Source organism: Populus euphratica, unplaced genomic scaffold (assembly GCF_000495115.2).
Source record: "Populus euphratica unplaced genomic scaffold, PopEup_1.0 scaffold46.1, whole genome shotgun sequence".
Taxonomy (NCBI): Eukaryota; Viridiplantae; Streptophyta; class Magnoliopsida; order Malpighiales; family Salicaceae; genus Populus; species Populus euphratica.
Window position 1 is genome coordinate 2831339 of NW_011499852.1, and position 19579 is coordinate 2850917.

At 35.3% G+C, this 19579-nt stretch overlaps 3 protein-coding genes and 1 long non-coding RNA gene across 9 annotated transcripts; 3 read left to right on the forward strand and 1 right to left on the reverse strand.

Annotated features, from left to right (window-relative positions):
- The first annotated feature begins 281 nt into the window (after window positions 1-281).
- LHCB4.1 (light harvesting complex photosystem II) lies at window positions 282-1396 on the forward strand. The gene is made up of 2 exons (XM_011020829.1): window positions 282-861; window positions 954-1396. The coding sequence occupies exons 1-2, from the start codon at window positions 367-369 to the stop codon at window positions 1311-1313; spliced, it is 855 nt and encodes a 284-aa protein (XP_011019131.1). The 5' UTR covers window positions 282-366; the 3' UTR covers window positions 1314-1396.
- Window positions 1397-2324: 928 nt separating this feature from the next.
- LOC105121949 (uncharacterized) lies at window positions 2325-5849 on the forward strand. Of its 6 annotated transcripts, XR_841631.1 has the most exons (5): window positions 2325-2861; window positions 3352-3761; window positions 4221-4294; window positions 5211-5366; window positions 5476-5849. It is a non-coding gene; the product is annotated as an uncharacterized LOC105121949 (long non-coding RNA). The 6 variants fall into 6 exon arrangements; XR_841626.1 differs by having other exon boundaries at window positions 4221-5366; XR_841628.1 differs by having other exon boundaries at window positions 4221-5102; window positions 5211-5849.
- Window positions 5850-7387: 1538 nt separating this feature from the next.
- Window positions 7388-10729, reverse strand: LOC105121950 (uncharacterized). Its single transcript, XM_011020831.1, has 5 exons — window positions 10226-10729; window positions 9690-9729; window positions 9445-9605; window positions 8642-9355; window positions 7388-7932 (listed from the first exon to the last, which is right to left on the reverse strand). Exons 1-5 carry the CDS (start codon window positions 10433-10435, stop codon window positions 7618-7620), a joined length of 1440 nt encoding a protein of 479 aa, XP_011019133.1. The 5' UTR covers window positions 10436-10729; the 3' UTR covers window positions 7388-7617.
- Window positions 10730-15676: 4947 nt separating this feature from the next.
- On the forward strand, window positions 15677-19390 carry LOC105121951 (probable LRR receptor-like serine/threonine-protein kinase At3g47570). The gene is made up of 2 exons (XM_011020832.1): window positions 15677-18557; window positions 18698-19390. The coding sequence occupies exons 1-2, from the start codon at window positions 15842-15844 to the stop codon at window positions 19096-19098; spliced, it is 3117 nt and encodes a 1038-aa protein (XP_011019134.1). The 5' UTR covers window positions 15677-15841; the 3' UTR covers window positions 19099-19390.
- The last annotated feature ends 189 nt before the right edge of the window (window positions 19391-19579 follow it).

Here is a 19579-nt window from a genome sequence, read left to right on the forward strand (position 1 = left end):
AAAATTAAAAATTAAAAATCTAATTTTTATAAAATGCTGTCTGTGCAGTGTTTCCCGACAGAAATCCTGAAAGATGATCGTCGAGATTTTCTCCTGCCAACATTGACCACAAAAGGATGGCGCAGAATGTTACGAGCAAAGCACAAGTCACCAGACCCCACATTCAGATAAGGCAAGATAAGGTCTCTACTTTCACAACCATCAGATGGATACGCAACTTGATCCAACGGCCTCTAAATCACCACAGAGGATAAATCATCAAACCTTCATTAAAACCAGTAGAACACAACAAAACTACCATATCACCACTGATTCCCATTCCGCAACTCTCCAAAAAACACACGCAGTTAACGTTAGACTCCAGCCATGGCTGCCACCACAGCTGCTGCCGCTACATCTTCCTTCATGGGAACACGTCTGCCCGATATCTATTCAAACTCGGGTAGGATCCAAGCTAGGTTCGGATTTGGTGGCAAGAAAGCACCCAAGAAGTCTATCAAGCCCACTCCAGACCGCCCCCTTTGGTATCCAGGAGCCAAGGCACCTGAGTACCTAGATGGCAGCTTGGTTGGTGATTACGGATTTGACCCATTTGGGTTGGGCAAACCAGCTGAGTACTTGCAGTTTGAGCTTGACTCTTTGGACCAAAACTTGGCTAAGAATCTGGCTGGAGATATTATTGGGACACGTACTGAGTTTGCTGATGTGAAGTCAACTCCATTTCAGCCTTACAGTGAGGTTTTTGGGTTGCAAAGGTTCAGGGAGTGTGAGCTCATTCATGGAAGGTGGGCTATGTTGGCTACTCTAGGTGCACTCTCTGTTGAGTGGCTCACTGGAGTTACCTGGCAAGATGCTGGAAAGGTATATATATACGTCAGGAATTTTTCTTGATGTTTTTTAAGGAATTCGATGATGAAAAGTTGTCTTATATATGATTTTTGTGTTTGTTTCAGGTGGAGTTAGTTGAAGGCTCATCATACCTTGGTCAGCCACTACCATTCTCCATTACCGCATTGATCTGGATTGAGGTTGTCGTTATTGGATACATTGAATTCCAAAGGAACGCAGAGCTTGACCCAGAGAAAAGGCTCTACCCAGGAGGCCAGTTCTTTGATCCTCTAGGCCTAGCTTCCGACCCAGAAAAGAAGGCTACCCTTCAATTGGCAGAGATCAAGCACGCTCGCCTTGCCATGGTAGCCTTCCTAGGCTTCGCAGTTCAAGCTTGGGTTACCGGGAAAGGTCCTCTCAACAACTGGGCTACTCACTTGAGCGATCCTCTCCACACAACCATTATTGACAACTTGTCCTCTTAAGAAATGTGATCCTTAATTTTCCATGGGAATGTTTCACTCTGTTTTATTAGTACAGTACGTAGTGTTTCACTATGGAGTTTTAATTTTTTTTACATATAAACTTATTTGAAAGCTTTAATAGGAACTTATTTTCCCTGGGAATGTCCTCTTAAGAAATGTGATCCTTAGTATCGTTAATAAAGCATATTAATTAAAAAACTAAAAGGATAATAGAAGAAAAAAGAAGAAGATAAAGATAAGAAAAAAAAAAATTAAATATTGATGTTTTTTTTATATATAATAAAAAAATTAAATAAGAAATGAGTCTCTTTTGTGAAATAAAAGGATTCATGTTTTTCATTGAGGTACATTCGCCAACGGTTTTAATGATAATATTGAATTTAAATTTTTAATTTCATAAAAAAATTCTCAAAAACTAGCAACAATTACTAATAATATTTTAATCCATCAATGATTCTGTCTGTAATATTCAAATAAAAATTTCAAATTAATTGAATTTTTTTAGAAAATTACCAAATAATACCAATAACTTTTCAATTCGCATTTTGTCCATCTCTGAAAAATACCGATGGATGTTTTCTTTGGTGATTTTTTTTTGTAATTGATATGATGAGCATTATTAATAGTTTACTAACAAATTTATCGATGGATTTTACCGAAGAAATAATTTTTGTCGGTAATTATATTGGTAAATCATTATTTTTTTTTGTTTTTTTTTTAATTTTTTATCATTGTAATTCTTTTAGTATATAACAAGGGAATATTTTTGACAGTAAAATCTCTTAAAAATTTAACAATAAAAATACTTTTTTAATATTTCTATTTGTATTTATTGATTTTCTGACATTAAAAGTTAAAATCCTTGCATATACAACAGGGAATTGCACCTCATCCTCCATGTTTGACTCAGAGCTTGTTTACTAATTGTTTTTTTAAAATATAATAAAATATATTAAAATAATATATATATTTTTTATTTTTTATTAGCTATTTGCTACCATTTGAAAATTATAACTAAAATACATGAAGATATGGTGTTTGTCTGTCTGCGTTCTATTATCGCATGTTTATTTTTTGAATGGATATGCAGGGCCAACACAAATTTGCAAATTTTGTGTTCTCTTTGATAACTCCTTATCTGCTCTTGAAGCCAATAACAGCTTCCTACCATTGAGACTGACATGAGCTGCTGAATGGCCATTCTTTTTTAAATGCCCCTTTGAATAGAAAATAGATGAGGAAGAAAACTTGCATAAAACCTTCATGGAAATTGGGTGGATTTTAGCAGATCAGTGGCAAAAGTTCAATTATACTGGAACTTGGAATGAACAATGCTATGAAATAATCTCCTTTTTGTTATATTTTTGTCTGATCATTTGTAAAAAGACTAAGCGATTATCATGCTGCTTTTTGACACCAACAAACTCATTTTGCTGACTTAAATGATTTAGGTTTTGTTCACTGGTGAAAAGATAGGTGTTGGAATGGGCACAACAAGGAAGGATGCACAGCAGCAAGCAGCTGAGAATGCCCTTCGCAGCTTGGCAGGTAAATCTAATCTCCAGCTCATTTTTCTATCATAATTCTCCTTGCTTGAAACTTCTTATTTTTTGTAATTGTGATACCCTTTTTCTATTGTTTCTTCTCTCAATGAACATGGAGTTAAATATTTGCATGATCTAGGTTAGTCAAGTGTGAATTGTTCATTGATTTTTCTCTTTGTTGCTGTCCATGTCTTGGTTCTCTAGGGAGTGTCTCCTTGTTTCATTTGGCGTATCTAGGATGAAATAAGAAAGTTCTTGATATTGTCATAGGGTTGATGTTAGCCGGGCTAATGGATAGTCATAGGGTTGATGTTATGCGATAGTTATGCATATGCATATTGGTCGCTAATGGACATTTTAGCCAGGCTTAACATAAATTAGATAGATGCAACACTTACGATTCTTATATCAGCATATATTCCCTAGTTGATTGTGGCCTTGAATACTGACCCACATGTTTTATAAGAAAGTACTGAATATATTACTGTTTTCAGAAAAATATATAGCATATGTTTCACCCCATCCTGGTGCATTTGATCGGATTTTGATAAGCTTTCTATTGGATACGAGAATGGATTTGTATGGGACATTACAAATCCTGGATCAAGTGACGTGGTACTAGAAGACGGGTTAGCTAGAGAATGTCTTCCCAAGGTGAGGATTTTTTTATGATGTTTTCAGTAGTTGGTTTGATTCATTTGTTTAAAAACATAGGCGATGCTTGGATAAAGGGTATGCTGGCAAGAAATTTCCAGATGGGGAAGTGGTTATCTGAACTGAAACTACACCCTTTTGGAGTTTGCATTGCACCAAGATGTGGGAGCTAAAACAGTGAAGGGTTAGTGAGCTAGCTTCATGTCTGCTACTGTGGCTTTAACCAAGCTCCACTTATTCTTGTTAAGAGGTAAGACTTGGTGGTCAGGCCCATTATCCAAGTACTCCCATGTAGTTGAATCAGCTATCCCTTTAGAGTTGATTTACCATTTTATTGTCATGTTCATTGGGAGTCTCTGTTTACTTCTTTATCTTCCACAATTTTGAAGCCAGCAATTATTTATTTTAGTTTTTTTCTGACTTCTCATGTGGCCCACTGTATCACAAGTCTTTGTTGGTTTCAAAAGCCTCTCTCTGTCTTGTTATGTGTTGGAAAATCTTTTTGTTTTTGTTCTGGGTGATTTGGCACTTGACTGACGGTGAACTTGAAGGACTAAATATTTTTAAACCTGTAATTACTATTTTAAGTTTGTTAAATGCCTTTTCACTTTTTAGATTAATAGAATGCTATAAGCAATCCCTTTCTATTACTTTACATTGTCTGCATGCCTAATATGCAGCTGTTATATTCTTGACAAATGATTTGCAGGTTGCTGATGCTGAACTTGGGAGTACATCCAATATGGTAAATAATCAACAGCAGAAGCGTGCCAGCTCCCCAAGGTAATGCAAAAAATATTCTTCCTTTTATAGTGAATCGATTGTAAATTTGATCTCATAATGACATAGAGGAAGTAGGGCAGAAACTTTTTTCCAACGAGTTTTTGAGGAGTGGGATTGGTGTGACTAGTGATTGTGTTCGAACCAATAGTTTGACAGTGTTTTCAGTAGATTGGATTTCATTTCTTTTTTGAGTCATGAAGTGGATTTATTTGAACACGTGGAATTCATGGGCTCTATAGTGGCGAATTCAGTCCTAGGGTTGGCTTATTGAGGTGGTTTGGGAGTTGCGAAGCTTGTGTTGAGCGTCTCAGAGATGGATTGTTCTTGCCTTTCTGAACGTCGTGTCTGAAGGATTTTTTTTCGGGTCCTGTCCTGGAAATTTTCACACTTGTACATTCATATATACTCCTTGCTGAACCTTTTTGCCTGTCTTTCATTTTTCTATTCCTTATTGTGGAACTTCTGCATGCTGTCTTGTACCATTCGTGTATGGCATGTGCTTTTTGAATGTCATCCCCCATGGAAATTAGATTCATTTGGAATTATGAATCTATGCTACTCTCTGGGGTGCAAGTTGGAAGGAAATTGTAGGGTGAGGTGTTTCTTTTTTGATTGATTTGATGCATCGTAATGACACTTTTGTACCTTTGTGATTCCTTCATTGCTAATCTTTGTAGAACATGAATTATTCCTGGCAATTTGTATTGTTGGGTACTTTTTTTTCCTGATGTGTATACGAAATCTGGTCTCGGCATTTGCATTCTTGTCATGGAGAATTATTGCATGTCTAGTTTGGAGATACATGATGGTGTGTTGGTGATTTTTTGGAAGCTTGGTTGCTTCCTACTTGAGTTGCTAGTTGTCGAAATCTAATTATTGTGCATGCCTTCCTGATATGGTTGCTTAATCTTCCCAGATTGCCTCAACCTTTACCAAGTAAACGGTCAAAGGAAGAACTGCGTGGTTCACGAAGTCTACCCTTTCAGCAACCCAACACCCGGAATCATGTTTCAGGTCGCTAATATCGAGAAAACTTGGTATTGACTCGAGGACTTGGTGTCAGGATCAACAGGTCAGATGGTCCTTGCTGGGAGAATCAGTAACTCCAGCTCTGTTAGAACCTAATTTATTACAGTGATAAAATGCAAAAAAGTTTCTATGCGTCATTATTTCGCTGTCAGGTGATGAAAAATGATTTGGGGCAGAGAGCTTTCAGCGGAGCACCTTAAGAAAGCAACGGTGGTTTAACACAAATGTTGCTACATATGGAGCTATTCAGCCTGGGAGTTACCCGTGGGCCTACCTCGATCTAGTTAAAAAATTTCAAGTTACCATTGATGTTTGCAAGATTTGTTTTTTTTATTGGTTTCGATTTTAAGATTTTCAATGCAGACCACAGAGGATGCGTCTTTGGTAACAGAGCAACATTGTTTCAAGTGCATTGTGATATCATTTGACTATGATTATGCTTCTCTGCCCCTTGAACGAGACAGAGTTAGTAACGGTAATTATTGCCAACCGGAGCGAGGGACAAGTTCCAGAATCTCCGGTGACTTGTCACTCTCGAGGTTACCTGCTGCTTTCATCTTTGTATGGAGGAGGGAAGTGTCGGTCAATTGCTCTGACATCAGAAACATGCGCTCTCTATCATTACAGAAGAATCTACCATCAATTATGTGTTGGTGCAGGATCCTTGCGTCCTGGAACTATAATTAGATGACAGTAGCATTTCCATGACTGGACAGAAAATGAAGCTTTACAGTTAAAATAGGCCCTTCTGCTTACACATCAATTTCATAGTTTATACTATCATTTCTTTCAATAAAAAAACTACATCATTGTTTTCAAAATCGTGTGTATATATATATATATATTAACTTTGTTCTTTGGGAAATTATATTTTATATCATAAAGTTCATAATTTCATAATATTTTATATCCCAATACTGACATGCTAAAATAAAATCAATAAAAAATATAGAATTATTTATAATATTATCATCATAGTCTATTCGATGATTAAAGAATTATTGTAATATTAATAATACAACTTTTTCATTAAACATATAGTCTCTACTTTGTTTCTAAATCAATATTACAGCTTTGCCAAAAATTAGAGAAGAGTTAAAATTTCATAGCGATATTTCATCAAATACTTCATTTGCAATACAAATTCAACCAAACTGCGAATTCTTGCGACTTGGATCCTTGAATGAACACCACAATAACTAAATTTCCCCCATTTTTGTCAGCAACCTTGTATAACCTTCCTGGAATTTGTTTGAGGATTACGACTAAAGCAGGAGCACCCCCCTGAGAATTTCACATACACCAAGGCACATGTTCCTAGTTGTCAGATACACCCCCCGGAAACGAGCGATATTATTTCGAGGCTCTCCGACATTTAAAAAATAAACATGTTCAACTTGTTCTACAACAGGAATCCACCCCACAAAATACAATTCATGTATAAAGTAGGATCCACTGTTTCAAAACTAGAGTTTCTACCTTTCTCCTCTCTGTTTTCTCACCACAAAGTGGAGTCAGCTTCTTGTATTTTTGTTGACGAAATCACGAGCAACATGCTGACTACAAAATCATTCAAAAACTAAACTCTTCTTTACATCATTTTCTTATTTATACCTCTACTCCAACTAACTAACTGAATCTGTTACAATCTTTAACTACTTTAATTCCCATTCTTCTTCTATACCAGTCATCTATTACATCTTTTCCCGCCATTCTTCTTTCCTTTGTTATTTCACTTCTTTACTTCCAGCTCACGTTATGACTTCTATTGCTTCTGTTACAAATTATGGGTTTTAATTATTTTTGCGGGTGGAAGTTTTGAGACTAAGTGAGGAAGTGAATAGGTGAAATTATGGGTTTTACTTTATATGGAAAATTGGAAACTTAGATCAAGAATCGTGGAGGAGAAGTGAAAAGGTTGCCGCCCATGATTCTTTCACCCACGGCTGCTAGGGTTTTTTCTTTCAGGGAGAGCCGAAGAAGAGAGAGAGAGAGAGAGAGAGACATGGTACAAGCGCCTGGTTATTACTATTATTTCATTTTATGAAACAACTTTGGGAAGTTAAAATCATTAAACACTCAACATATAAATACAAGTTTCAATATCCAGGTGACAATAACAGCATCTTTCATGCAAGCTAGTAGAAAAATTTACAACGACATCATGGCTTAGTCACAAATGTCTACACTAACACCTGCAATTGTCTCGCTGCCTCCTATTTGCCAGGCCACTTAAAAATTGTAGACAACCAAGTAGTAGCACGGGATCAGGCACAGAATAAGTTTTCTTGAAGCTAAAGAAATCCTAAATTGGTTAGCAGCTTCTGTATCCAGTGCAGGTCATTTTGAACAATACTATTTCTAACGAGCTCTTGCTTCTTTTCTTCTTGGGCCAGTGGCTTGTATCCGCGTTCATAGCCATGCTGCTCCTCACCATTGAATCCATTGACTGTTTCTTCTCTTTGTGGATTGTCATCATCAGTATCACGCTTTTCTTCTTCCGCCTGTGGCTTATGTTTGACTTCGTTACCGTGCTGCTCCCCGTCAATGAAACCATTAACTGTTTCTTCTCGAAGTGGTTTGTCACCGAATTCATGCTTCTCATCTAACTGAATATTATTACAACTCGGTTAATTGACAAGAAGAGCATAATGGACATAAATGACATAAAATGTATCACAAGATCTATCAAACCAGTAACATGCACTTTGCAATAGCCTTAACGTGCTTGTATGAGTGCCCGAGTGGTTGTAAAGAAGCAACCATCCGAGGAGATTTGTGATTGGAGGAGGCTGATGTTTTTTTCTTTCCTCGAGCATTTCTCATTTTATGGAAATGGTGGTGGCTATCAAGTTACTATTAGAACTTCTTGCATATTTCAAAGCAATAGCTCTCGGTAACATATTTCATTTGTTAACAAAGAGTTCTGCTGTTCTCTCGCGTATGATGTTTACAACAAAAATGTACCGGTCTAAAGTGCCAGGGGCACAGCATCTGTGGATCCTGGTTCTAAAGAACAAGGGAACATGAAGCTCTGTTTTTTTTAACCTGTCCAGAATACAAGTGTACACTTGACAAAGTGAGAGGGAAGAGAGGATCTTTCTTGTTCCATTCCTTTTGGCAGAGTTATTTGGTTCTGGATAGTTTTGTCTTTTCAAGAAGATACAAACCAATGCCAGATTAATTCTTTGGAGTGAATCCCCTAGCACTAGATAAATCGCCCAAAGGAAATGTCCAATAACTTTATTTCATTCAAAGCGAAATTGGTGGCAGAAACGAAGAAAAAGACAATGGAGTACGCATTAATCAGGCAGTTACCTGTAGGAAATTGTGATTCTCAACTTCATTAACTCCAACAGAGGCATGAAAGGCCCTACTTGTATCACCTTCATTGTCAATAGCTGCTTCATTTGGTTGAACTGATACTGCAGACAAGTCAGGTACCGGAACAGGATCTGCTTCATGAGGAACCACAATTCCTCCGACGTCCTTTGATGAGTTTATGGCTGTTAGAGCATCATCATTTCTGACACCATCCTCTCTGATCACCGTACTCTTGTTTGACTTAGTTCTGTTTTCAACTAACACTTCATTCACAGCAGAAGCCCCCTCTGAGTAACGTATGTTATCTGCTACAATTGCTACAGGCTTCTCTTGCATAGAAGAAATGTTATCAGCAACAATTCGTTTCTCATAAGTCACTGGAGTTGGCTCCTTTTCCGGGTTAGAACTCACATTCATAGTAACTCCTCCATTGCTTGCATCAGAAACCAATTCTTCCTTTTGATGAGTCAAGTTCTCAGTAACAATCAGCATTTCTGGGTTGACAGAAGGTTCCTCAGTCCCATTAGCAGATGGTTCTTCCTCTGTTACCTTCTGCAATGCAGCATCTTCCCAATCTTCCCAAACTACGATTGTATTATCAGTTTCCCGAGTTTGGAGAACTCGATCAGGACCCGGTTGCCAGCAAATTCCCCCACCAATACCTTTCAGTATGAACTTGAACTGGAAGGATTTTCCAACCGGTAAATCCTACATAAAACATTAAAACGCATCAGCACCTCATCAAATATTTCTAAAAGCAACAACATTTTATACATCGTCTAGTAGTTTCTGCTTACCAGTTCAACAGTCCAAAGATGCTCATCTGACCAGTTCAATGGTATTACACTTCCAGGATCCCATAATCCCAACAGAGGATCTTCCCCCACTATGGTAAATTGCTCACCAAAGGAACACGCTTTCTGTAGCTGGAATTTGACACGAACTGTCTTTGATTCATCTGCACTCATAGATAAGCACGCCAAGCTGAGACTAAGGGTTGACCAAAAGATCTCAAGGGCCAAACAAGAAAAAGAATACTTACTTGTTTCTTGGTTTTGACCGTCTCCGATCTCCAAGTCTACCTACGAGAAGAAATTAAAATCAGTTTAGATTTTATACTGAATTTTAAGCACATACACAATAAGCCCTAACCCCATAAGCATCTTATAACATCATCAACTACAACTGCTTTAGCGAAATAAACACAAGTAGAGGTTAAAGATAAGTATTTTAAGCATAATTTCTCTGTCTTAGATATAATTCTTCCAAGGGCTTAGAGAAATAAACACAAGTAGAGGTTAAAGATAAGTATTTTAAGCATAATTTCTCTGTCTTCGATATAATTCTTCCAAGGGCTCTGTTTTCTCTTTTGAAAACTTGTCAAGAAAACATCTTTGAGTCTGCCTTCATGGGTATTTTGAATACATCTCCAACAATTGAGAATAAATAAAATTAATAAGGGACAAGAAAAGGAACCACTCCAGAAAGTTTTGGAGACCTAAAAAGGAAAGCTGAAACTTGAAAGCTAAGCTATGATATACATAGAGCAAGAGAGAAGGAAAAGAAAAGAGCGCATGCCTGGGACTCAGGTGAGGGAGAAGAAGAAACACGAATTGTACAGATAGGCTTGTGTTTCACACATAGGAAGTGCAAGAAGCCAACATTATGAACAAGCTTCTTTGATGGAAAAATACTAATTTCATGTCTCAATTCTCTGGATGAGAAAAGGGGTCTGTCTCCATTTTTGTGAAGGATGATCTTTGAGAAAGAACTGGCTAGGGTTTCCATCACCTGAAAACAGCAGTAGTTCAGTTGCTAAGCAGTGGATAGCAGAGAACTGATGATTGATTTGATTTGTTTTGTTTTGTTTTGTTTTGTCTGTCGATTCACTGTGCCCTGGGAGATGGATGATAGGGCGTCGAGTCGAGACTCGAGAGAGTTGATAAAATGAATGTGGAGGCCTGACACGTGTGAGAGACGAGGCACCTGGAGGAGCCCTCGTTAATAAATTATCGGTACAGTACCATAGGAGGTTTTTAAGGTCACCGTCGGTGCTCAGCTCCCTTTCAACCCCCACCATCAATTTCGGATAATAATTTATTTTTAATACCATTGAACAAGAAGGATTCTATTTGGCAAGTTCTTTCTATTCTAGCATGGAGGTTCGGCTCCTGACATGACACGCTGGCGCATGGATACTCAATAGTGGGCTCATAGTTTAGGGCAACCAATAGGCCCTAGAACTTGACCTATAAAAACCCCGAGCATGCCTAGTTTTATTAAAAAAAGTAATAATAAACAAACCAATAAATTGATTTTTAGGGTATTTTGATAACCATCGTATTTTCATTTAAAAATATTATTGAAATTCTAATAAATTTATTTATAATTTAAAATATTTAAAATATTTTATGATCAATATAAAAAATAAAAAGCGAATAGAATAATAATAAAATTTTAGAACCGTGACATATTCTTTCCTTCATAGACCAAAACATCATTCATTGATTGCTTCTTTTCATGATGGATCAATCAATACTAAGATTAACATTTCTGTAGACAAAATATGGATAATAAAAATCTTTTTCTCTCTTCTCTCAACAATTAAAGATCAAAATATAATAAAAATAAAATTTAGAATTAAAATGTAAATTCCTAAAACTATAAGGACTTCATTTTTTCATTGTGAATGCATGTAGTCATCCATAATACAGTCATGAGTGAGTCTACAGTAGCAGCAAAAATAAAATACAGTTTATTCTGAAATAATTTATGAACTTGGTGATTACTAATAAGCAACTTTTGGACTTCTCTATGCGCTTTTGCCTGACTGCCTTGGCCGCTAATGAACGGTGGAATCTTCAAAACGATCAAAATCCATTGGGAACGAAACATCAAGATTTTAAAGCGCCCAGCACAGTTATGCTGAAAGGCAGGCATAGGGCAAGTGCCATGCCATCCTTTCCAGCCAAGGTTTGGACAACGCAGGTTTATGGCCCCGAGGGTCCTTCCCTTCAAATACTCAGTCCTTCCCTTCAAAAGCTGGTTCGGAAAAACATATTATATTAAAAAAAAATCAATAATATACCACAAATCAATCATGCAATGGCGCTTAAAATAACCTAATTAATTCTTACAGTGAATTCAAACAGTAAAATTATATTTTTATTTAAAACAAACTAAAAAAATGGTCTTGGAGGTAAATATATATTTTCATAGGTTCATTAGTTATTTTTTAATTTATTAGGGATATCTTGATCTTTTTATAATTTTTTAGTTAAATCACTTGATTTTCCTTAGAAAGTTTTTTTTTTTTCTATTTCACCTAAAGTTAAATCACTTAATTTTCCTTAAAAGAAGAAAAAAACTTAACTATGACCTAGAAAGTTTTTTTTTTTTCTATTTCACCTTCTCAAACACAGCATATTACCTCTATTATCTTTTGAATAAAATTTCTCATGGCTTGATTTCAGGCCAATTAATAATTTCATAATGATTGTTTTCTTATATTTATTTTGTAGTGGGATAATGTGGTATTTTAATTAAAAAATTATTGATACGTATCTAAAAATTTTTTAGGTAGCATATGTAACTGATTTTAGTTGTTGAAACTATTATTCGACAACATCATTCAATTTATTTTAGAATATATTGTTAATAGAAATTAGGTTGAATGCCAAAAAACCTTTTCTTTTTCTCCCCTTCTTTCATTTTAGAAATTCATGAATGACCTTCAAAATAACTTTTTAATTTTTTTATTTGGATTTGGTTCCCACTTTCTTTTATTTCTATTTATTTTATTCTAATTAATTTCTAAAATTGAACTTCTTTTTTTCAACTTTATCATTTTTTAATTTTTTTTAGTCTATTAAAGTTGGTCTTTATTAGTTTAATTGCTATTTTTTTATTTATTTCAGATGATTTTTTAATTTTATTTTTTTTAATTTTACTCTTTATTTTTTTGTTTCAGATTTGATACTCATTCTTTTAATGTTATTTTTTTTGTTTTGGTAAATTTTTTAAATTGAGATTTTTTTATTTTATCCTTTAATATTAAATTAATTGAGAATTAAGATCCTTAATTGAACCTATGTCTATAATTTCATGAATTACAAAATTAAAACCCTTTAATATTAAATTAATTGAAAATTAATATCCTTAATTGAACCTATGTCTATAATTTCATGAATTACAAAATTAAAAGGTTAATTTAAATTTAGGAGATTCGTTCAGGTTTATTTGATTTTTATATTATTAAATTATGATTATTTTTTATATTATTCAGTTAACTAAATTTATTAAACCTAGTCAACTCAATAACATGAGTCTAAAATTCTTTTTACCTTTTTAGAAATTCTAGTGTTATCTAAATTATTTTTTTATACTTAAAAATATTTGGCTCAATCCATGGTGTTACACCAACCACCTATGCAAGTTTATTCTAGTCATTTGTTTTGGGTATTGTTTCTAAATTAAAATTTTTTCTTTTTTAAGTTTTCAATACGTGGTTCATTCTAATAAAACTTCCTTGTTTCAATATTGATTCCTTGGTTTAATGATGATCTTGTACCTTAAATTTTAGATTTATTTTAATTTTAATTAATCTAAATCAATTTAATATATTATATTTTATTAATAACATTTAAAAAATATATCATCAAATATATTACCATTTAAATATTTTAAAAGTGTTATATGAGATATATATCAAAAATTTATCTTGATAATGTCATTATATTGTTTTAAGATTGAAAAAAAATAAAATGATTTGACCTTAATTTTGCCTACCACGGGTATAAAAAACCCAGTTTTTGTATACATGCCGTTATCTAAAGATTTAATTTAATGTATAAGTGAATTAAATAAAAATATTTATTTATTTATAAAAAAAGAAATATTAATTTAATTTCTTGAACTGTGCAATCCCACTTCGCGTCAAATACATTTCCCAATCCCCTTAGCCCCATACATTTATTTATTTATTTATTTATTTTACAGTTTTATTAAAAAGTCTACCTGGATAAATACAAAAATAATATAAAACGTTGATAACAGGTCACTGGTTAAATAACTTAAATCTTTTAAATGAAACCAAAATTCAAATATATATAATTCAATACTCTTGCAGTGTTACGTGTTTGTGGATTTGATCCGCACAATTTCTCACCCTTACTGCTTCATGTAGGAAGATTTAATTATCATTGGAGACAAATTCTTGGTATCTCTTGAATAATATAACAGGGATTTGTTTAATAATTAAATATAGACAAAGTTGTTGACTCAAAAGAAAAAAAAACCAATGTATGAAGGAGTTATAGTCCAACTAATTAATATTAATATATATTAAAAAAAATCTCGAGTTCAAATAATATTAATGTTTTAGAGTGTTGGAGCATTCGGAAGAACAGTTATTAAACTTGACATCATATGCGAAGTTGATTTGGAGTCTACTCCGAGTGAATTTTTTTATAATAAGGATAGATGTTAGTTTAATTAAATCTGTGACTTTATATGTATGTCTGTAATGTAATTGACTTGTTCAAGTCTTGTGGAGATGCAACTAAGTCAACTTTAATTTTCTTTTTTAAACGTTTTGTTTTAAATAAAGATATTTTATAATTTTTTCAACTTGATGTTGGCTAGCTGGGGGGCTAAGCCTGAGACTCGCAAGTTCCAACACCTTATTGTAAGTTTTCAAATGGGAAGGAAGTTCTCGAGCGGAGGAAGCATTGTTTGGGGAGTAATGGTTTGCAGGCAACTCCCAAAACAATCATGCTTGGCTGCACCTAATCTAATAGTAACAACTAAAGTTTATGACTTATTTTTTTTTTTTAATTAATATGGGTGTTTGGGTCAGCTTACGTGCACCATAACTAATTCTACGGATTCTGAAGTTAACGATCATGTAAACTTTCGGTGACCATCACATGAGCAACCAAGAATTCAAACCATCTAAATGGTGACCAAATAATAAAGATTTGAGATAAAAGAATTTGCTTCTCTTTTGTCAAGTACTGCAGTATTAGCGGCACTACTAATCACATATCTAAAGTTTCGCTTATATAAGCAAACTAGGGCTTGGCCTAGCGGTGGAAGGGGCTTGTCTCCTTCCACTGCACCTGGGTTCAAGCCCTAGCGTGCACGCCTGTCACCCCCGCGGTGCCTTACATGTCTACTGGGTTTGCAGGATATTCAGTGGGCCGTGGGGATTAGTCGTGATGCGCGCAAGCTGGCCCGGACACCCCACGTAAATCAAAAAAAAAAAAAAAAAGTTTCGCTTATATTGTTATTGGCTTCAGCTTTTAGGAAAATAAAAATAAATTTTCGTTGACTTTATGACTTTCTAAGATAGGAGGTGATGGTTTTTGACTGGATTGTCACGAGTTTTGGTTGGTAAGACCTGATTGGGTGGGTGTAATTGTGGGTATTATATTAAATCATTTAGGATTGGAGAGGAAACTTCTATTAACAATAAACTAAGAATAAACTACTTATTATTTCTTGACTTGGAAGTCAAACTTGATTTTTATTATTTTTTAATGAAGTTCTTACCTTTTTATTTTTTCTAGATTTTAATTATAAGAAAAGATGAAGGAACATACTCACTTGTCCAGACTCGAACTTGATTATTACTTGGTATCCACTGTAATCGAACGCTGTTGAAAGTCATTGTTATATATCGTAATATTTAATTAAATATCATGATTGGAAAATATTACAAAATAATTATTGTGCTTAAAAATTGTAATATTTATTAAATATAGTGTTTTTTAAGCGTGATAATATAAAGTTATATTATTTCACTAATTTTTTTAATATAATATTTTATCAAAACGTTAAATTTAATGTGATACTTTTTTTTATCAGATTCGTTATTTTTATCAGATTCTTTAAAGAGAATCAAATCATATTTTTTTTTAATCAGATTCGTTAAAGAGAATCAAATCAAATTACCATCTAATTACATATAGGAAACCAGCTTATAAATTAAACAGCAAAACCCATCTTTTCAAGGAATAAATAATAATAAAAATAATAAAGCAACATTTTCATGACGAAGGGAAAAACCATCAGCAGAGTCCTCCAATCTACTTCCATCCCATTACAAAAATTTCCTTATATAATCCTTCCCTCCTCTCAAGCAGCAGCCACACTTCGAGCAGTCTGTTCTCCATAAATCATTTTCTTCCTTATATGATCTCAATAATGTCTTGTTCATTGTTCTTGAAGGTAATCTTGCAATCCTGTTTCGTTGTAATTTTTTTGTATGCGCCATCCTTCACTCAAGCAGCTACCACTTTGAGTGGAAATGAGACTGATCATCTTGCTTTGCTTGCCATCAAGGCTCAGATAACACTTGACCCTCTTGGTCTGATGAGCTCATGGAATGATTCTCTCCATTTCTGTAACTGGCGGGGCATCATTTGTGGTAACCTTCATCAACGAGTCATTAACTTGAACCTTAGTCACTATGGCTTGGTAGGTTCACTCTCACCACAAATTGGAAACATGTCCTTCCTTAGAGGTATTAGCTTAGAGCAAAACTACTTTTATGGTGAAATCCCACAAGAAATAGGCCGTCTAGACAGGCTAAAGTACATTAATTTCTCCAACAACTCTTTCTCTGGAGAGATCCCAGCCAATCTTTCTGGTTGTTCTAGCCTTTTAATGCTTCGTTTGGGGTTCAATAAATTGACAGGCCGAATCCCATACCAGTTAGGATCATTGCAGAAGCTCGAGAGAGTTCAGCTTCATTACAACAATCTCAACGGGTCAGTTCCGGATTCTTTAGGAAACATCTCATCTGTTAGGTCTCTGTCCTTGTCAGTTAACAATTTTGAGGGGAGCATACCAGATGCATTAGGCCGTTTAAAGACCTTGAATTTTCTTGGCCTAGGCTTGAATAAGTTGTCTGGAATGATTCCTCCCTCAATTTTCAATCTCTCATCTCTTATAGTCTTTACTTTGCCCTATAATCAACTACATGGCACCTTGCCATCAGACTTGGGACTTGCACTTCCTAATTTGCGAGTCTTGAATATTGGTCATAATTTTTTTTCTGGACCTCTTCCTGTGTCAATATCCAATGCTTCAAATCTTCTAGAATTGGATATTGATACCAGTAATTTCACTAAAGTCACGATTGATTTTGGAGGCTTACCTAATCTCTGGTCACTAGCTCTTTCCTCCAATCCCCTTGGGAAAGGAGAAGCTGATGACCTGAGTTTCATTGATTCCTTAACTATATGTAGGAATTTGCGGTTATTAGACTTAAGTAATAGCCACTTTGGAGGGGTGATTCCTGATTCTATAGGTAACCTCTCAACCCAACTTTTTCTGTTGAAGTTGGGAGGAAATCAACTATCTGGTAGCATCCCTACTGTAATTGAGAACCTCCTTAACTTGGCGGAGTTGACAATGGAGAAAAACTACTTGAGTGGGACTATACCTTCTGTACTAGGTAACCTTAAGATGCTACAAAGATTGGACCTGTCAGAAAATAAGCTTTCGGGGCTGATTCCATCATCCCTTGGAAACATCACTCAATTGTTTGATTTTCATCTCCAAAAGAATCAGATAATGGGGAGCATTCCTTCCAGTTTTGGAAACCTGAAATACTTGCAAAACCTTGACCTTTCTCAAAACCTTCTCAGTGGTACGATACCCAAAGAGGTTATGGGTCTTTCTTCCCTAACAATCTCTTTGAACCTGGCTCAAAATCAACTGACAGGTCCCTTGCCTCCAGAACCACAAAACTTGATGAATCTTGGTTACTTGGATGTTTCCGAGAACAAGTTATACGGTCAAATTCCCAGTAGTCTAGGCAGTTGTGTAACCTTGGAGAAACTTCACATGCAGGGTAACTTCTTTGAAGGAGCTATTCCTCCATCATTCAGCTCCTTGAGAGGACTTCGTGACATGGATCTTTCCCGCAACAATTTGTCTGGCCAAATTCCACAGTTTTTAAAGCGCCTTGCACTCATTAGCTTGAATCTTTCATTCAATCATTTCGAGGGTGAGGTACCAAGGGAAGGGGCTTTCCTGAACGCAACAGCAATCTCGTTATCTGGAAACAAAAGGCTTTGTGGTGGCATACCACAATTACAATTGCCGCGATGTGTTGCTAACAGATCAAAGAACGGAAAGACGTCTCTGGGGGTCAAGTTAATGATTGCGTTACTTACCCCACTTCTGGTATTAGTTTTCGTCATGTCTATTCTTGTCATCAATCGACTGAGAAAGACGAATAGGCAGTCCTCTCTAGCATCTTCAATGTCATCAAAACAAGAACTGTTATTGATGGTTTCCTATAGAAATCTCCATAAAGCTACTGGAGGCTTTTCCTCTGCCAATTTGATTGGTGCTGGTAGCTTTGGCTCCGTATACAGAGGCATTCTGGATCCAAATGAAACAGTTGTGGCAGTGAAGGTGCTGTTCATGCGTGAAAGAAAAACTTTGAAGAGCTTCATGGCTGAATGCGAAATACTTAAGAACATTCGGCATCGTAATTTGGTCAAGATCCTGACGGCTTGCTCGAGTGTAGATTTCCAAGGAAATGACTTCAAAGCTCTAGTCTATGAGTTTATGCCCAATGGGACTTTGGAAAGTTGGCTGCATCCCTTTCCAAGGACAAATGGCATCGATGAGGACCTGAAAATATTAAGCTTTCATCAAAGGTTAAACATTGCTATTGATGTGGCTGCTGCTCTCAATTATCTTCATTACCAGTGCCATAAGCCAATTGTTCATTGCGATTTAAAGCCAAGCAATGTTCTCCTTGACAATGATATGACAGCTCACGTGGGTGACTTTGGGTTAGCAAGGTTCATTGAAGAAGCCATTAATCCGTCTCATCGGAATGAAAGCAGCTCAGTTGGACTGAAGGGAACTGTGGGATATGCTGCACCAGGTATGGTAGCTTTGTTTCAACCAACAAAGCTTACAATGGTTTTATGAAGATTAATCTAAACCAAGTACATGAACGAAATTATTGCATTCAACAGTTCTTTTCTTTGATCTAACAATCAGTTCAAAATTTGATTATTGCAGAGTATGGTATGGGAAGTAAGCCTTCGATGAAAGGTGATGTATACAGCTACGGAATCCTCTTGTTGGAGATGTTTACAGGAAAGAGGCCTACTGATGACATGTTCAATGATGGACTGGATCTCCACAATTTTGTTAAGACAGCATTGCCTGATCAAATTTCAGAAGTTGTAGACCCATTGTTTGTTACTGGAGGTGAAGGAGATGAAGAGGAGACCGGCCACTTGGAGAACAGAACCTGGGGACAAATAAAAAAGGACCAAATGCAAGAGAGTTTGATAGCAATCCTAAGAATTGGAATTGCTTGTTCAGTGGAATCAGTCAATGAAAGAAAGAACGTTAAAGATGTTCTCACAGAATTGCAGAATGTCAGAAGAATTTTTCTCGGATCGGGGAGGAACTAGAGCTCAAGAGTAGGTGACACAGATTAATACCTTATAGTTAGATTTTGAAACAGTATGATTTCTCCTTTTCTCGTTATTTACTGGTTTGGAATGTGGCTCTCGTCTGTGCTGCTCCATCCATTAATGTTATCTTGTCGAAATAGCTTTCTCTGAAGTACATGTACATATGAAATTCTCTGGTACGGTCACATCAATGGAGAAGAGATGTTGCTGCCTATTGTTTCTAGGGATCAACTGCAAACATACTTTGGAGTTTGGACAAAATAAATAAATACATGGATCATTGTTATCAGACTCAAGAAAACTAAACTGGGCATTTAAGGAAGCTTGGATTTGTACAACTACATGTATACTGTAGTATTTAATATCATATATGTTTTTATTTAATAAATCAACATTACTCGTGGAAATCTCTTAACCCTATATGTCTACTGTAGTATTTAATATCATATATGTTTTTATTTTTTAGTTTAAATATATA

Bases quoted from the DNA above. Each gene is read 5' to 3' on its own strand.
- LOC105121950 (XM_011020831.1), bottom strand. From the start codon at position 10,435: ATGGAAACCCTAGCCAGTTCTTTCTCAAAGATCATCCTTCACAAAAAT. The intron at 9,356-9,444 runs GTAAGCAGAAAC...TGTTTTATGTAG, and splicing joins ATCTTTGGACTGTTGAACTG to GATTTACCGGTTGGAAAATC. The intron at 7,933-8,641 runs GTAACTGCCTGA...AATAATATTCAG, and splicing joins AGAATCACAATTTCCTACAG to TTAGATGAGAAGCATGAATT.
- LOC105121951 (XM_011020832.1), top strand. From the start codon at position 15,842: ATGATCTCAATAATGTCTTGTTCATTGTTCTTGAAGGTAATCTTGCAA. The intron at 18,558-18,697 runs GTATGGTAGCTT...TGATTATTGCAG, and splicing joins TGTGGGATATGCTGCACCAG to AGTATGGTATGGGAAGTAAG.
- LHCB4.1 (XM_011020829.1), top strand. From the start codon at position 367: ATGGCTGCCACCACAGCTGCTGCCGCTACATCTTCCTTCATGGGAACA. The intron at 862-953 runs GTATATATATAC...TGTTTGTTTCAG, and splicing joins CCTGGCAAGATGCTGGAAAG to GTGGAGTTAGTTGAAGGCTC.